Source organism: Stegodyphus dumicola, chromosome 5 (assembly GCF_044657685.1).
Source record: "Stegodyphus dumicola isolate Sdum_Otavi_A_Nest chromosome 5, ASM4465768v1".
Lineage (NCBI taxonomy): Eukaryota > Metazoa > Arthropoda > Arachnida > Araneae > Eresidae > Stegodyphus > Stegodyphus dumicola.
This window is the reverse complement of record NC_140772.1, coordinates 29169392-29185143: the sequence shown is the minus strand read 5'-3', so window position 1 is coordinate 29185143 and position 15752 is coordinate 29169392. Positions and strand designations below refer to the sequence as shown.

Below are 15752 nucleotides of genomic sequence, written 5' to 3'. Positions count from 1 at the left end.
ATTTGTTACATAGTCCAAAAACGTGCAAAATTTTACATATTCAATATTAAATAATACAAAAAGAAACTAGAAAATATTTACACTATACACACATTCACCATTTCGAGTGATGATGAATGGAGCGTGGTCGCTTGACTTTACTTTCAATTGTAGGGTTGTAGTTTACAAGATTTTTTATGCCTTCATTTTGAGAATTGTTTATACTATTAAAGAAGTTATGCGCCGTGATGAGAATTTGATCTTGAATTTCCGGGTTTTTTAAATCTTCGTAGATAATTGTGTTTCTCACAAACCATGGGGCATTTGTAATTGACCGCAAAACTTTATTTTGCAGAATGCTGATTTTCTTCCGGCTTGTTTTACTTGCAGTTGCCCAGGACGGGACGGCATATAGTAAAATAGTACGTATAAGGGTCAGATAAAGTGTACGTTTCGTACTTAATTTCAGTTTGGAATTTCGCCCTATTAATGCATAAATTGCCATAAATGCGGCATTTGCTTTATTTGTGATGTAATCAATATGTTCTTCGAACGTGAGCTGATTATCTATGTGAACGCCCAGATATTTGTATGAATTTGCATTAATGGATAGGAATGTTGTTAATTCGAATATCAATTTCCACAGGGAAGAATTTTTTGTACCTTCTCTACAGAACTATGCAACATTTTGCAGGATTTAGCTTGATTTTCCAGGTCTTACACCAATTTTCTATAATTTTCACTTGCTGCTTTAGCTTATCAATAGCGTGCTGTGGGTTGAGTGAATTAGTTAAGATGACAGTATCGTCTGCGTATTTAAGGACTTTAGAATTTTCTGGGTTGGGCATGTCGTAAACATATATATTAAAATTTCTCGGAGATAAAACTGAACCTTGAGGCAACCCTCTTTGAATATTTTTCGTAGATGACAAAGTATCTCCACGTCTTACTTGAAATGATCTTTCTTCCAGGTAAGAAATGAGGAGTTTGAGAAAACTACTTGGGAGCGAGAATCTGGCTGATTTGTAAATTAGTCCTGCATGCCACACTCGATCGAAAGCTTTTTTGAAATCGAGGTAGCTCCATTTTTCTTATGAATTCTACCAAATTTAAGATTTGATGGGTGGTTGAATGTCCTTCTTTAAATCCAAATTGCTGTTTATCAATATCGTTAATTTGCGCAATGTAAGGAAGCCTTTCACTTATTATCCTCTCGAAAACTTTACTGATTGCTGGTAACAAGCTAATCGGACGATAAGAAGTAATTTCCTTCGGGTCCTTTCCTGGCTTGATGAGCATTATGACAATTGAGTGTTTCCACTGTTTGGGAAAATAGGTCAGTCTAATGCATGCGTTGAAAAGATTTCTGAGAATGATTATACAGTTATTAGGGAGGGCTTGAAGAGTTTCATTATTAATCTTATCGTAGCCTTTCGCTTTTTCCTTTTTGAAGTTTTTGATTATATTTTTAATTTCCATAGTCGAGGTGAAGTTTACAAAATTAGAGTTTCTTTTTAAGAGAATTTCTTCGACTGTGTTGTTTATTGTGTATTCAAACTCTAAATTTTCTTCTGCGTGTTTTTCGTAGACTTTTTCTAAGTTCGAAGCCATAGCCTCTGCAATTTCTTCTTCCGAGTTTTTGATTGTTCTTGAAGTGCGGAGTGACTTTGCAATTTTCCAAACTAGGTTTGGCTGTAATTCCATGTTTTCCATAAGGGAGTCCCAGTTATTCGAGCGGAAATTAATTATATCCTGAGAGATTTTCCTGTTAAGATAATTTACATGAGCTTTAATTCTTGGACAACGTGTAAGCTGCCATCGTTTTCTTTGCCTGTTTCTTTCTTTTATTAGATTGAGAATAATCTGAGGGAGCTTCTGCGCAATATTGTTTTTAAGGGTATAGGTAGGCATGGAAATAGCATTTTGAATATTCTTGTTAAGCTTACTGATTTCTTTTTCAATATCTTTGGGATTATTTATACTTTTGAACTAATTAAATGAACTAATTAAAGTATTTTATTTATACTTTAATTAGTTCATTTTTATAAATAACCCAATTTACTTGTACTCTAGGTTTGATCAGCGGTGGGTAAAACCCATAAAAGTCAAATTTAATCGGATAGTGATCAGAAGTGAGTTGTTCGATGACTTGCAGATGTGGGGTGGTGTTGACATTTTTGAGAATAACTATATCCAAAATAGATGCTCTTCCGTCATAGTGATACCTTGTGAGGATGTCTGGGGCTATAATTCGAATATCAGAGTTATTTGCATAGTTGTTCAAAATATTACCATTTCTTTTGTTAGAACGGCAATTCCAATTTGTATGTTTTGCGTTAAGATCACCCGCAACAACTGTGGGGTATCTAAAGCTTGTTAAGGCGTTCAGATCATTGTTGCTGAGAGTGTTGCTTGGAGGATTGTACACAGAAATGAACAGAAAGGGTTCATTGAATCCCGTGTAAATGAGAGCTGCCGTGTTTTCAATACTTCCGGTGTTATGCACTTCGAAATTGGTATTCTTAATATGGTTTTTGATGAGTATTGCTGTGCCGCCTCCTCTATTATGATATCTGTCCGTCCTGATAGTGCAATATCTTGGGATTCTAAATCTGTTACTGGGAATTAAGTGGGTTTCGTTAATCATCATTACATCAATGTCGTGAGAATTTAGGTAGTTGATTAATTCATCTTTTTGTTTGAGAATGCCATTGGCATTAAAATACGAGACTTGAGAAAACTTGTAGTTGCAATAAAATTTGGGTTATAGTTTTGAGGCCTAGAATTCATAGTTGAGGTTTATGAAATATTCAAACACAGTCATTCCGACTTCTAGTTTCTCCATTATAGTTTTTGCAGCCTTGAATTTCTTAAAAAAAATCTTTAATTTGAGTGAATTGTTTTTTAATCCATTCGAAGAAGTTAGGTTCGTTCTGATTGGTGTTTGCCCATGAGGGCGTGTCAGGGATTTCCTGCGGGTTTTGACTTGGTAGTTTTGGAAAGTCTTCTGACTTTAATTTAAATTCTTTTCGTTTTGCATTCTTTTCATTTCTTTTCGAATTTTTTACTCCTCTATTTATTTTTTTTAATGTTCTCCGGGTTTTTACAATAACCGCGATAAGACGACACATGATCTAGTCCGCAAAGGACACAAATTGGTGGATCCTTTCCTTTTGTAGACTTGCATAAGTAAGTTTCATGTGGTTGGGTGCATTTTAGGCATCTGGGAGTATAGTGACACAAGTCCCTGGTGTGGCCGTACCGTTGGCACTTATGGCATTGTACGGGACCTGGCCTCGATTTATAATTTGTCATAATGATGTCTAATCCACGTAATTTTTTCAGTTCGAATATTTTCTTACCAGTCTCGTTTCCTTGCACCTCAACAACAAAAACTGGTAAATTAATTTTTTCTCCTTCCCGTATTGCGGTGATTTGCCTTATTTTTAGAATTGGGATGCCTAAATTTTGTATCTCCTGCTGAAGAAGCTCAATGTTAGTAGTTGCTGGCAGTCCTTTTATAACAGATTTGATCGGTTTTTTAGAATTCATCTGATACGTGTGGAAGGGTACCCCATGCACCTTCAAAAATTCTGTGACTTATCTATAGTGCTCTCCATCAAAACACATATAGTCAGCCGTCCACCTCTGAGGTTTCCTGTGTAATTTTTTACACCTAGTTCCTCAATTTCGTCTTTGAGCTTATCCCAGTTTCCTTGGAAATCAGCTAGAACTATTGGGGGGATGTGTCCCGCTACTTTTTTAGGTAACTCAAATGGGGCTTCGTTTGAAGTCTCGGCATCCATGTTTACCTCGTTATTTAGGTTTTCAAATTTATTGTTTTGTTTGGGGTAGTTTATTTCCTCAACCGAATTACTTCTTTTATGAGTTTTCCGGGGGGAGATAAATCCTTCCGAGTCAGTCATTTTCTTTTTTCGGGATTTTCCGCTGGCGGTTCTTTTTAATTTCCTAGCAGCGTCATTTTTTGGTGGAATTGTAACTTCTTGTTCTGAGTTTAGGATATTTATTTCCTGCGTCATTTCGTTAAAGTTGAAAATATTACGTTTTAAGAAATCATTGAATAGTTTTAGCATATTTGCTAATTCAATATATTTTGGATCTGTTTCCGGTAAATTTGCTTTTTGTAGAATTTCAAGATCATTGCGAAGTTTATCAATGTAAAGTTCAACCAATTCAGGGGTTACTACTCCTTTATTATCCTCTCATATCTGCGTTAGGAATTTAACAATCAGGGGATCATATGGTCCAGCTTGCGCTGCCATGTTAAAATTTGCTGCTCACAATTTTTGCTATCTGCTGCTGCTAGCTATTGTTGGCCTGGCAATGCACACTGAGATAACAAAAGAAAGATCTTACCCAGAGTCAAGTCGCTCGATGAGTCAGGAATCGCTGTTGAAAAACTGCTCGCCCCCGCTCTGCAAAATCCGACCTAGTCTCCTAGAGCTCAGCGGTCGAATGAATGAAAAATAAAATTTAAAAAAAAAAAAAAAAAAAAAAAAAAAAAAAACTTACCATCTATTTATAGATTTCAAGGCAGCATATGGCAGTATAAAGAGAGATAAGCTATTTGAAGCAATGCTAGAGTTTGGAATCCTAACCAAGCTTATTAATTTAATTACAGCTACATTTGGTAAAATGAGATGTAGGATTAAAATTTAAAATAATTTATCTGAACCTTTTATAACAGAAAGACACAAATGTTAAGGAGTTTCCCTTGCTTGCCTGCTATTCCATTTAGCTTTAGAAAAGTGCATCAGAGACGGCAGTTTAAACCCAAGGGACATTTTGTGGAATAGGTCCTTGCAAATTTTGTCCTGTGCAGATGATACAGTTATTACTGGAAGGTCAAAAAAGCAGCAACTGAGGCTTTTTCAACTCTTGAAACTTCTGCCACAAATATAGGCCTCACAGTCAATGAGTATAAAAGTAAATTCATAGAAATTACTACCATAGTAAACTATCGTAAACTATCAAGTCAATGAGTATAAAAGTATCGTATCATACCTCCATAGTAAATATCGTTATCCTATGTGCATTAATGGTCACACCTTTGAAAAGGTTGAGGACTTTAAATACCTTGGCACTAATTAATGACAAAAATAAGTTAAAAGCAGAATGGCTTATAAATGCTTCTTTGGGTTATGAAGACGATTAGGATCTAATCCAGCAGTTCTCAACCTTTTGACTAACGTGTACCATCAAAACAAAAACTGAAAAATCTTAGCACCACCACTACATTTTACTATGATTATTTTTCAGCTTCTCAATAGAAATATTAAAAAACATATATTTTGCCAATTCCATAACCTATTGGCTATTTGTATTAAATATAAATAATAAAGAAATATTAGATTAAAAATTGGTTACCATTTTAATTATCAAAATTTAAGTTATAACACTTTAATTCTAAAATTTAGCATGAAATTTGGGCCTGTTTAAAAGAGATCAATTTCTTTTTATGTCTGGTCTTATTTCACTTCGTTTTAACCATAAATTAGGATCCACTTTTAATTTTGTTCTGTATTTATTTTTCAAATATAACATGGAAGAAAGTCTTTGTTTACACAAATAGGTTGTGCAAAAAGTCAGTAAAAATTTAACAGCTTTATTTGAAATACCTTTAAAATCTTTTTCTCAGTTCAGCCAAAAGTTGACAAGCGTGTTATTTTTTGAAATCTTCAGTTTAGAGTTCGATTACAGGAAATTTCTATCAATTGTTATTTTCCTCACTAGATAAAATTTCATGTACATTTAAACAAAATGGATTTCTAATCTAATTTTTTTTCATAATCCTTGGGAAAATACATGATGAAATGATTTATCAATGAAAAACAATGATTTTTAATGTCAGACACTAATTCTTTTATTTTCAAATTATTTTCGGTTAGAAAACTTTCTAAAAGTGGTGAAAAGCTTAAAATATTATTATCCAATTCTTTAATTATTATCTGGAGCTTTTTTTTTATCATTGCATTTATTTTATCTCTAATAGTAAACAAATTAACACTTTTTCCTTGTAATCCTAAATTTAATTCATTTAACTTTCCACATTTGAGTATCTTTCATTACAATGGATGGTGTAAGTTGAACTTATTTAAAAAGATTCAAAGAGAAAAGATTGTACTGATCAACATTGGGAGGGGGGGACAGGAATTTCTGATACGTTTTTGGCAACATAGCTGTGGCTATCACATCAACTCTTTTTTTCTGAGGTGGGTGGTTATTAAAATATCTCATCTCACTTTTTTCAATAAATCTGTTGGAATGACTTTTAATTCTACAATGTACACTGATGTCTATAATTCCTGCTTATATTTAATGAATTTCAAATTCTAAATATTATTTTATAACAGTATATTATCTTGAAAAAATTCATACTGTGACAGTCAAATTATTCCACAACTGACAGTGGGATATATATTCTCTCTTCTTCAATATTTTATCTGATACTTAGAAATCAAGTGGTTCCAGAGAATGATCACCTGATTTGAGAAACAATAGTTTCCAATACTGATTAAATTTTCTTTAATTAAAATTACTCATTTTCATGTGACAAGAGGATACTTTTAGATAAAAATAAAGTACTTATTATGCACATTGAAGATGTTAAATTAGCAACAGATTGCATGAAAACAAAATGCCCATAAAAAAGAATTTGAATAGTAATAGCCACTAAAAATTTTTAAGTAATAAGCTTTTGGTTATCAAGTGTTTATGATAGAAGTCAGTTGATAGGCCTTTTGTAGAAGAAAGCTCATAAAAAAGGCAAATTAATACAGAAATAAGAATTAATAGCAAAAAGGCTGCCAAAAGGAAAATTTAGATATTTCTTTGTGCAAATTTTGAAGCAATTGAACTCTTAATTTGCATATTTTATGGCCCTTTGCTATCACACATATTTATGCAATTTTTTTTTTTTTTCCCACATGCACAAACAAAATTAAGCATAAAAATAATTTACTTAGCATTAAATTATCATGCCAAATTCTGACATTATGCACTTCATAATACTTTTCCTATAAAACTGAAGGAATATTTATTTTAAATATTTGTTTAAAAGTTAATAAAAAGTACACAGCATAGAAGTAATGATGTTTTTTTTATATTTTTAACTTTTATACTGAAACCTTAAAATTTTGCATTCTATAATTTTTTTTCTGAAACTGTTATAAGTTTCAAAATATAAATACAAAAATATTGTTTTGTAAAACATGGTACATGTAATTTAACCCTCTGAGTGACACAGGATTTTAGATCAGTCATGAGGACTTATTAATTCGTTAAGCAAAATAGCTTAAATTATAAGCTAATATATGCCGAGTAACAGAAAACTTGATGACCGATTAAAGCTGATCATGGTGTTTAGAGGATTAAGAGACAGCAAAGCATAAACAGTAGATGTGAGATTTTTATTTAATTCTGATATGTTCAGCTTATAATTTATAAAAAAAATGCAAATATAAATTAAGAGACATCAATAACAGCCACAAACAGTAGAAATGAGATTTTTATTTAATTCTGATATGTTTAGCTTAAAATGGGAAAGTAAACATTTTTAGAGCAAATGGCAGAAACAATGACAAATTTTAAGATGAAAACAACGTATAAAAAATTAATTTTTTGTTGAAACAATACAAAAATGTAATATAAAGATTCTTCAGAGAAGCTCATTCACAACGTGTATAAATCCTGGTGCTGACAATATCATCCACTTTGCATATCTGAAAGAGAAAAAGTGTATTACAAAAAATAGAAAATTGAATTTACTGGCTATTTACACAGATTAATATACTATAATAAATTAAAGAGAAACAGTAATTAATATAATACTGGAAAAACGACTTCAATCTGGACATGCTGTATGGGGGAAAAGTGTGCTTCATTGAAACAATGCACTGATGAAAAAATTCCAACTCATATCATTCCAAAATTATAAACTGAAAGGGAAAACTAGGAAAAGCACTGAAGAGCCAAAAAAAAAAAAAAAAAAAAAGTGCAGCTAGCATTAACAATAGTAACAACCGTTTAATTGCAAAATAACTAACGGAATTGTAGAAAAGCCATTGCAATTTTGCAGCACATGTGAAGCCAAATAATTTTACATTTAGAATTTTTTAATAAACCACATTAAGAAAAGGACTGCATAGATATTCATTCAAATATACTTATTTTTAATGAATATAATTACTAATTTTATAAGCTTCATATAATTAGTCTTAAGAGACTGGTTTGCATCTCACCTTACATATGGGGAAATCACAAATACGAACCCAAGTCGAACTACCAGTGTTCAGCAATTTTATATCATTGGTGGTTTTCAGTGCTAAGGGATTTTTTTAAACAAATGTATGACCTTAACCAAAAAGTACAGTGCCAATCCACAGGGGCTGATGCCAAATAGAAAGTTGAGCATCACTTCCTAGAGAAAAACTTCACACTTGGTGTGTAGTTGTGTATTTTTGCATCAACCATTTTTGACAAATAAAATCTGTCACTAAACAGTGTGATTTAGCTCCCTTGGCTTTGGTTTTATATTATTGCAATCCTTATAGTAAGCCAGTTTAGTTTTTGTGAAGAAGATTAAGTTAATTTTATATGTCTTCTCTTGCACTTTGGATGAAGGGAATTTAAAATTTGGAACTGCCTTCAACAGCAAGCAGTGATGGATTTACAATGAAAGTTTGATAGTACACAGAAAAATGGTTTATATTGCAAGTTAAAGGTGAAATTCCTAAAAGAATGATATGGATATAACGTGCAATCAAATAAAAGAAATTTTTTGTCAACAAAGGAAGTATGCCTAGCTTTTGCAAAATCCATGGCTAACAAAGATTTACCACAACAATGTTATATTTGCAGACAACATCGGGTCCAAATATTTGGATTTGATAAATGTGTGGCAAAGTCAAATGAAGAACTGAATCCAAAAAAAATCTGTTGTCTGTCATTAAGATTGGAGTGAAGGTATAGTGGGTTGGGGTTACTGTGTTGCCTCTGTGATGGGAAATTTAGTTTTTATAAAAAATAATATGGATCAACATCAACATATAAATACTATTAATGAAAACCTTAAAGTACCCACAAGAAAGTTTGGAATGCAAAATAGATTCAAGTTCTATCAGTATATTGATCCGGAACATACTGCCTTAAATGTTCACTTGTGTACAGTTGTCCTGAAATTATCAAAACTCCTGCATATTTTCCAGGACTCAATACTATCAAACATTCAAGGAGTGGCTTAGAGAAAAGAATAAGGAAATGTACTTCTTTGAAAACTCTTAAAAGTAATTCTTATGAAGGCATGTATAAAAGTAGAATATTCTAATATGAAACAATTACCGTATTTGACGGCATATAAGACGCACCCTTATTTAGAAGGCCACACACATGTAGATGTAGAAAAAGTTATATGTGTCTAGACCTTTATCCGGGCTAAAAATAGCATTCAGTATTGAAAGTTAACCTGTGTCCTTCACGTATAAGACGCAGGTAACTTTTTTTGAGACCAAATTTAGGAAAAAAAGTGCGTCTTATATGCCGTCAAATACGGTAGCTGAATTTCATGCAAAAGTGCCTCCTGAAAAGTGTAATTTTAGCTAAAGGATAATTGATGAAAGATTGAATGTTTCATTATTTTCAGGTTTTAAATTGAAAAACCTGTGTACAAAAACAAATGTGGCCACTGTAGATATAGTGGACCTCATAAACTGGACTTCAATGAGGGCATCATTTATAACAAAAATAATTATAATTCCACATATAGGTGATGTGGCTGCTAATGATCAATGACAAAATTAGCAGTTAATAAAAAAAGGGGGAAAAAGCAGAAACTTAGAGAATTTTGTTAATTATTTTAAACCAGATATTGCTCAGATAGCTATGTTAAAATTTAATATTTTTAAGCAATGTAAGTAAACTTTTCTTAAGGTCTTTTTAAATTTCATTTCATATTCCTTTTTCAATATTTCACTAATAGATAACACAATATGACAAACTGAACACTGCATTCTATAAAAAATGACAAGTGATATAAATAGGTCTCTCATCTTAACTACGTAAATTGGGCTGTACAATTTTCAAAAATTTCTATTTATTAGAAAATGAGCTGGAATATCCAAAGAAAAATCTACCGTATTCAATAAAATTTACAATCAATTATTAATTTAAAAAACATAACTAGGTTTCCTTGAATGGATGAAAATTTTAGTTAAATTTTATATTCTTGCTAATATTAGTTGGCCATCGCCGCCCAGCCAATATAGCGATTAGTGACCCTCACTGCTGTAGCAACTGGCCCGGTTTCGAATCCCAGAGAAGGCATGGTTGTAACTGACCGTCTCTTCATAAGAGGCAACAGTGCTGACCTATTATGGCCACTACTTCCAGCCCTTGTAGTGGTTCAAAGCTACCGGCGATTAAATAAAGTGCCTGGCCATTAAAAAAAAAAAAGGTGACAAAGTTTACACCAGACATATCACTTGAATGTAACAAAATCTGATACTTTAAGCATTCTGAATAATTACTTACAGTCTTCATCTGATCTCCTTCAACTTCTCTGATGATGGTCACTTCCTTATCTCCTTTCTGCCTCTGCACCAATTTTCCATCTTCGAGTGTAACAACAGTCTGTAAAATTTTTAAACGTGAACTCGTAAGTTATATTTCAAAATGTGGAAAATTATCAATTTATTTTGTACTTCTCAGCAACTAACATGTTTCATAAAATAATTCAAAATTAACACAGCAAATACTGAAGCATTAAAAAATAACAGAAATGATGGTTTAGTTGGTTATTTAGCATAGTAAAACAATTGAGAGCCATCTTGATTAGTATGGTGGTTAGTGGTACTAGTTCTTATGGTGGTTAGTGGTAATGGTACTGGTTACTTCTCAATTTGAGTCCTAGATAAGGCACAGATGTTTATAAATGCATGAGGACTTAAAATACTGCTAAGTCAAAACTTTTTTGAGAGTTTTGTTGTTAGAGACCCTTAAATCCACTCCCTCTATCAAAACTGAAATAGACAAACTGCCGAAGGCCTTGGCCAGTGCAGTCACTCTTTCTTCCCCTTGACCATGATGAATTTGTGAGCCTAATGTAGATTCTATTTTAGATCAGGAGATTATCAATCCTTGTGATTAGATACATGGTTTTATCCACATATAAATAATTATTTCAATTTCAGTGCATTATAATGTTTAAAAAATAAGAATTGAAAAGGTTAATCCATTCTTGCTACAAGGAAAATAACAGAAAAGCACCATGAAATTTATTTTGTGCTTTATTCTACATCCCAAATTATACGTTTTATCCTATTAAGGACAGCATTCAAACCTTTTTTGATTCAACATCTTCTTTTCAAAATTGCCTGCTTAGTAACCCATAATCATATGCCAGAGGTCTTTTGAATGTGATCCGTGGATACTGATTGAAAAATGTTTATAATTTTTGGAGATTTATTACATTTACACCTTAACAAATTATTAATTAAAATTGAATGGTAATGATTTAAGATTTCTTAAGCATTTATAAATATGTTCAGGTTCCTACCACAACACAGTGCAGCGATTATATTAAAAGAACACGCTATCTGCATGTAGTGGATATCATATGTGTGGTCATGTTTATAGAATATTAAATATATAATTAATAATTTTGTTTCTAGGAACAGGAAAATGAACCTTCATGCAAATTGTACAAACATATATAAGGAACCAACCAATAAGATTTAGTAAATTTCTTATACAGATGCATGACTATCATATTTGCATTCAGTCGATTTCTGATTATACAGAAGTAGACAGGTGTTGTTTAAAAAAAAGTTTTTTTATATAGTTGGATAATGGGAAAATGATTATCAGTGTTCAGAACTGTCTTTAGAAAGTAAAAAAGAAAAAAGTGAATAAAGCACATAAAATACCACACATCGTGTCATATTTGGAAGTTCTTTTCATGTATAAGACTATGTAATTTTATTAATCTTATTTAATCAAGATTATATCAAAATTATACAGTTAAAAAAAGTTTTGGCTCTTTTATGCAAATTTGAATTTAAAGATACTGTTCAGGTTCTTCAGTAAATGTTGTAATTTAATTCCTTTATAACTTAGTTTATCTTTTAAAATGATGTTACTTCTTTCGTTCTTTTTTGTTCTGAATACTGCTTTAACTTACACAATCATCCTTATTAAACCTTGAAAATACAGATAAATTGTTAATAGCACTGTTTTGTTAATTATAATATGGATTTTCCTCTTTTTCTACTTTTTTAACTGCCCTCAATTTTAATCCAGTTAATTGAGAGTTTAATATCAGATTTTCTCTAAATATATGATTATTGTCACTTGCTTCTTAATTACTTACTATTCTTTGGAGCTGTAATGTCCCTCCTGAGGTCTCCTCCACATTCATGTTGGGAAATTGGGCTCTAAATGGATATCATGTTTTCAAACCAAACCTTTGGTTATTTTTCCAATGAGTAGCAACCAATTCACTTCAGAAATCAATATGGCCTATGCACTTCTTGCAACATGCTATCAATTGTAATAACTGTAAAACTGCAGTAATTTTCCACAATGTTTAAGAAAAGATACAGAAACCAAATTTTAAAACCTGTTATTTTAATAAGGTAGTAACTTTTTTACTATATATTCAAATAGATTTTCACTGAACATCTGTAGAAAATTTCAATTATTGCAAGGCTGTACAAATTTTCTGAAAATTATACCTTTCTATTTGTATTCCATATTAGTAATATTAAACAAAAAGGTCTGTCTGTTATGTTTAATTGATTACAGTAAAAGATACAAAGGATGCCTGTTTATGAGAAGAGTTCAATGGTCCACGCAAATTGCCTAAACAAGAAGGATTGCAATGATTTTTCCCAATCTTAGAAACTCATTACACATTTTATTCTTTCTACTGGAGATACTTCTCTTTTACTGAAGGTCATTTACCTTATTTTTTTCCCCAAATATCTTTAAATGATATTGCCTCACTGCATCATCCTATTAGCATTTCTTCATTCCAAAAATGATTTTACAACTGATTTTTGTTTACATATAATAAAACCTACTTTTGACAGATGAATGAATATAAATGATCTTTATCATTGCTGACCTCTGAAGCAAATTCACAAATTATTTTCATTCATATCCTTATATTGCAAATGTTTATTCAAGACTGGAAAATGGCTTGGTGCCATCTGATTGGCATGCTAGTTAGCCATGCCAGCTGCTATAATACTGGGTGCAGGTTCAAGCCCCTGAGAAAGCTTGGGTGTTTGCAAATACAAAGTTCCTGTGTCGAGGCGGAATGTGTGTTGCACGTTAAGAGGGATAAGAGGCTTCGGGATGAGTCTCCCATGGTGCTCTCTAGCAAAATTGAGATGAAACTGGACAGATTCATACTGCCAGCTTAAAAGCAGCCCAAGATTTTCACTAATAATAGGGCCTTTCCTTCTTGCCACGATTAATTCCAGGATCTGAACTGCAAACTGGTCAACGATCAGAAGGATAAGATGCCACAAAATGGCTTTCTGACACATAATCATCTGAAGACGGAGGAATAGTTAGCTATGTAAGCAGCATTCACTTACTATTTTATAATAATTCATGTAAATGTAGCATTTTTAGAACATTTTAATAAATTAAAAAATATTAATAATCAATGAAACTAATTTAAAAAAATAAAAAATATGAAAGGTTTCAGATTTTAAATTACTTCTAAAATGGCGTTTTTTTAATGTTTTGTCTATTACCTTTATTTATTAAATATCATGTTCTTTGCACTTAAACCATAAAATTCAGTTCAGTAGCAATGTCGAAAAATAATTTTAAAATGAGCTTTAGAATTTCCGATACACAGTTCTGCGCGTGCTGGAGATAAAAAAGGTGTTTTTCCCTCATAGAGTGTTAACATTGCTTGCTTTTAAATCATAGAGTTTGTTACTCAAAATTCGTAAATGTTGTACAAAATATAAAATGAATCATAAAACAAATTTCAAATTTGGTCTTCCACGTGCCCATATTCGTAGGAGGTTTACGTCATTCAAAATTTGATTTTATCACAATGCGAGAAATATACATACATTTATTTTTCATTATTTAATTTCTACAAATATAATGCAGGACTCTAACATTTGGTGGCAAGAGTTTGAAAAGTGATTCGCCACAATTGGGGGGGAAAAAAAATAGTCCTTCAGGGACAAAGCCCTTTTGAACTTACAATAAACAGTCAAAACATAATAGCTTCAGTTTATTTTTTATAATTGTACATAAAACGTACTATGCAATTAGTTTCAAATCATAAGTTTTAAAAAAGAAATATAGATTTAAAGAATTTATACAAATATTTGAATGTAACTTAAAATGTTTCCTCCATTATGTGCTGAAATTTAATTTATCAATCAGTATAAAATTGAATGTAGTAGTGGACTGTTACTAAAATTAAATGTTGTAAAAACATATCAGAAGGGAATGGGGATTAAGCATATTAATGTATCCAAAATAATAAAGTGAGAAGTATGATATATACTGTTTTAATACAAAAATCAGCACTTTTCTGTTAGCAAGGTACTAGTTGACAAATATGCATCAAAGTAACAAATGTGGTAGCTTGTTTATATAGGGTCATGATTAGCTGTGCAATATTTAATATGTGCAATGCAAGACTGAGAATGGTGTGCAACTCTTTGATGTTTTATAAGTGAAAACAGAAAATTGCCCAAATATGGCATCGCACACAGCTTCATTCATTGTGCACATTAAATCTTAAACATATTGTTTTATGTAACATACATTTTTATAAGTTACTTTAAATTTGTTTAAGAATGGTTTATTTCTCTTAATTTAGATATTTTTAGAAATCTTACTTTTTACAAAATGTAACATTTTTATTAAACCTAAAATAAACAATTTTATAATGCTTTCACAGTTATGAATATAAAATCTTAAAACTCTTTCCATAGTCCATATCAATCTATATAGTTCATATTTATGAAAAGCATCTTTTTTTCCTTTTCATTTACATCAGAACTATCTTACATGAAAAGATTAATTCTCTGGGGTTGTGCACAAAAGTAAACATTGTAAGCCTTCATTTCCTGATCTAGATTTAAATAATAATAAATAAATAAATAAATTTGGTATTCTTCTCTATTTAAAAGCTTTATACAGGCAATTTATATGTACACTGCGAAAAAAGAAGGGGGGGACAGTTCTATATATCCTGTTCTACTGGGCCAATTGATGAAATTTAACTTTTCTTCTCTATTTAAAAGCTTTATACAGGCAATTTATATGTACACTGCGAAAAAAGAAGGGGGGGACAGTTCTATATATCCTGTTCTACTGGGCCGATTGATGAAATTTAACTTGTGTTCTTCATGTCTTGAAAGTGCGACTTAGGATATGTATTATATTTATATCTAGCATTTTTCTAATATAGGTATTTTGACGCAAAATCGGACTTTTTCTGAAATAACATGCCAGTTTTTCCATATTCGATTCTACAACTCAAATTACACCAAACTGCCAAGTTTTGTAAAAATCGCACGAGTAGTTTTTAAAAAATTAGCTTTCAAAGTTTTAGGTCCTCAATGTTAATTGAGTTTGGTATATATATTTATACATATTTCTTTTTTATTAAACTTATTTGATTCTTCATTTCGCATTTCAAAATTTAGGTTCATTCCAAATAACATTCACCCATTTTTTATGATTTATTTTTGAGATTAGTATTTTAAAATAAT

General features: G+C 31.3%; 1 protein-coding gene across 2 annotated transcripts in view; it reads right to left on the bottom strand.

Annotated features, from left to right (window-relative positions):
• Positions 1-7489: 7489 nt before the first annotated feature.
• The window catches only part of LOC118203280 (fatty acid-binding protein-like), a 77039-nt gene continuing 68776 nt past the window's right edge, over positions 7490-15752 (bottom strand). For both annotated transcript variants that reach the window (XM_085816533.1, XM_035375555.2), the window contains exons 3-4: positions 10528-10626; positions 7490-7721 (exon numbers count right to left, since the gene is read on the bottom strand). In XM_085816533.1, coding sequence (XP_085672659.1) covers positions 7668-7721; positions 10528-10626 — 153 coding nt within the window. In that variant the 3' untranslated portion in view covers positions 7490-7667. The remainder of the gene's footprint in view (positions 7722-10527; positions 10627-15752) is intronic.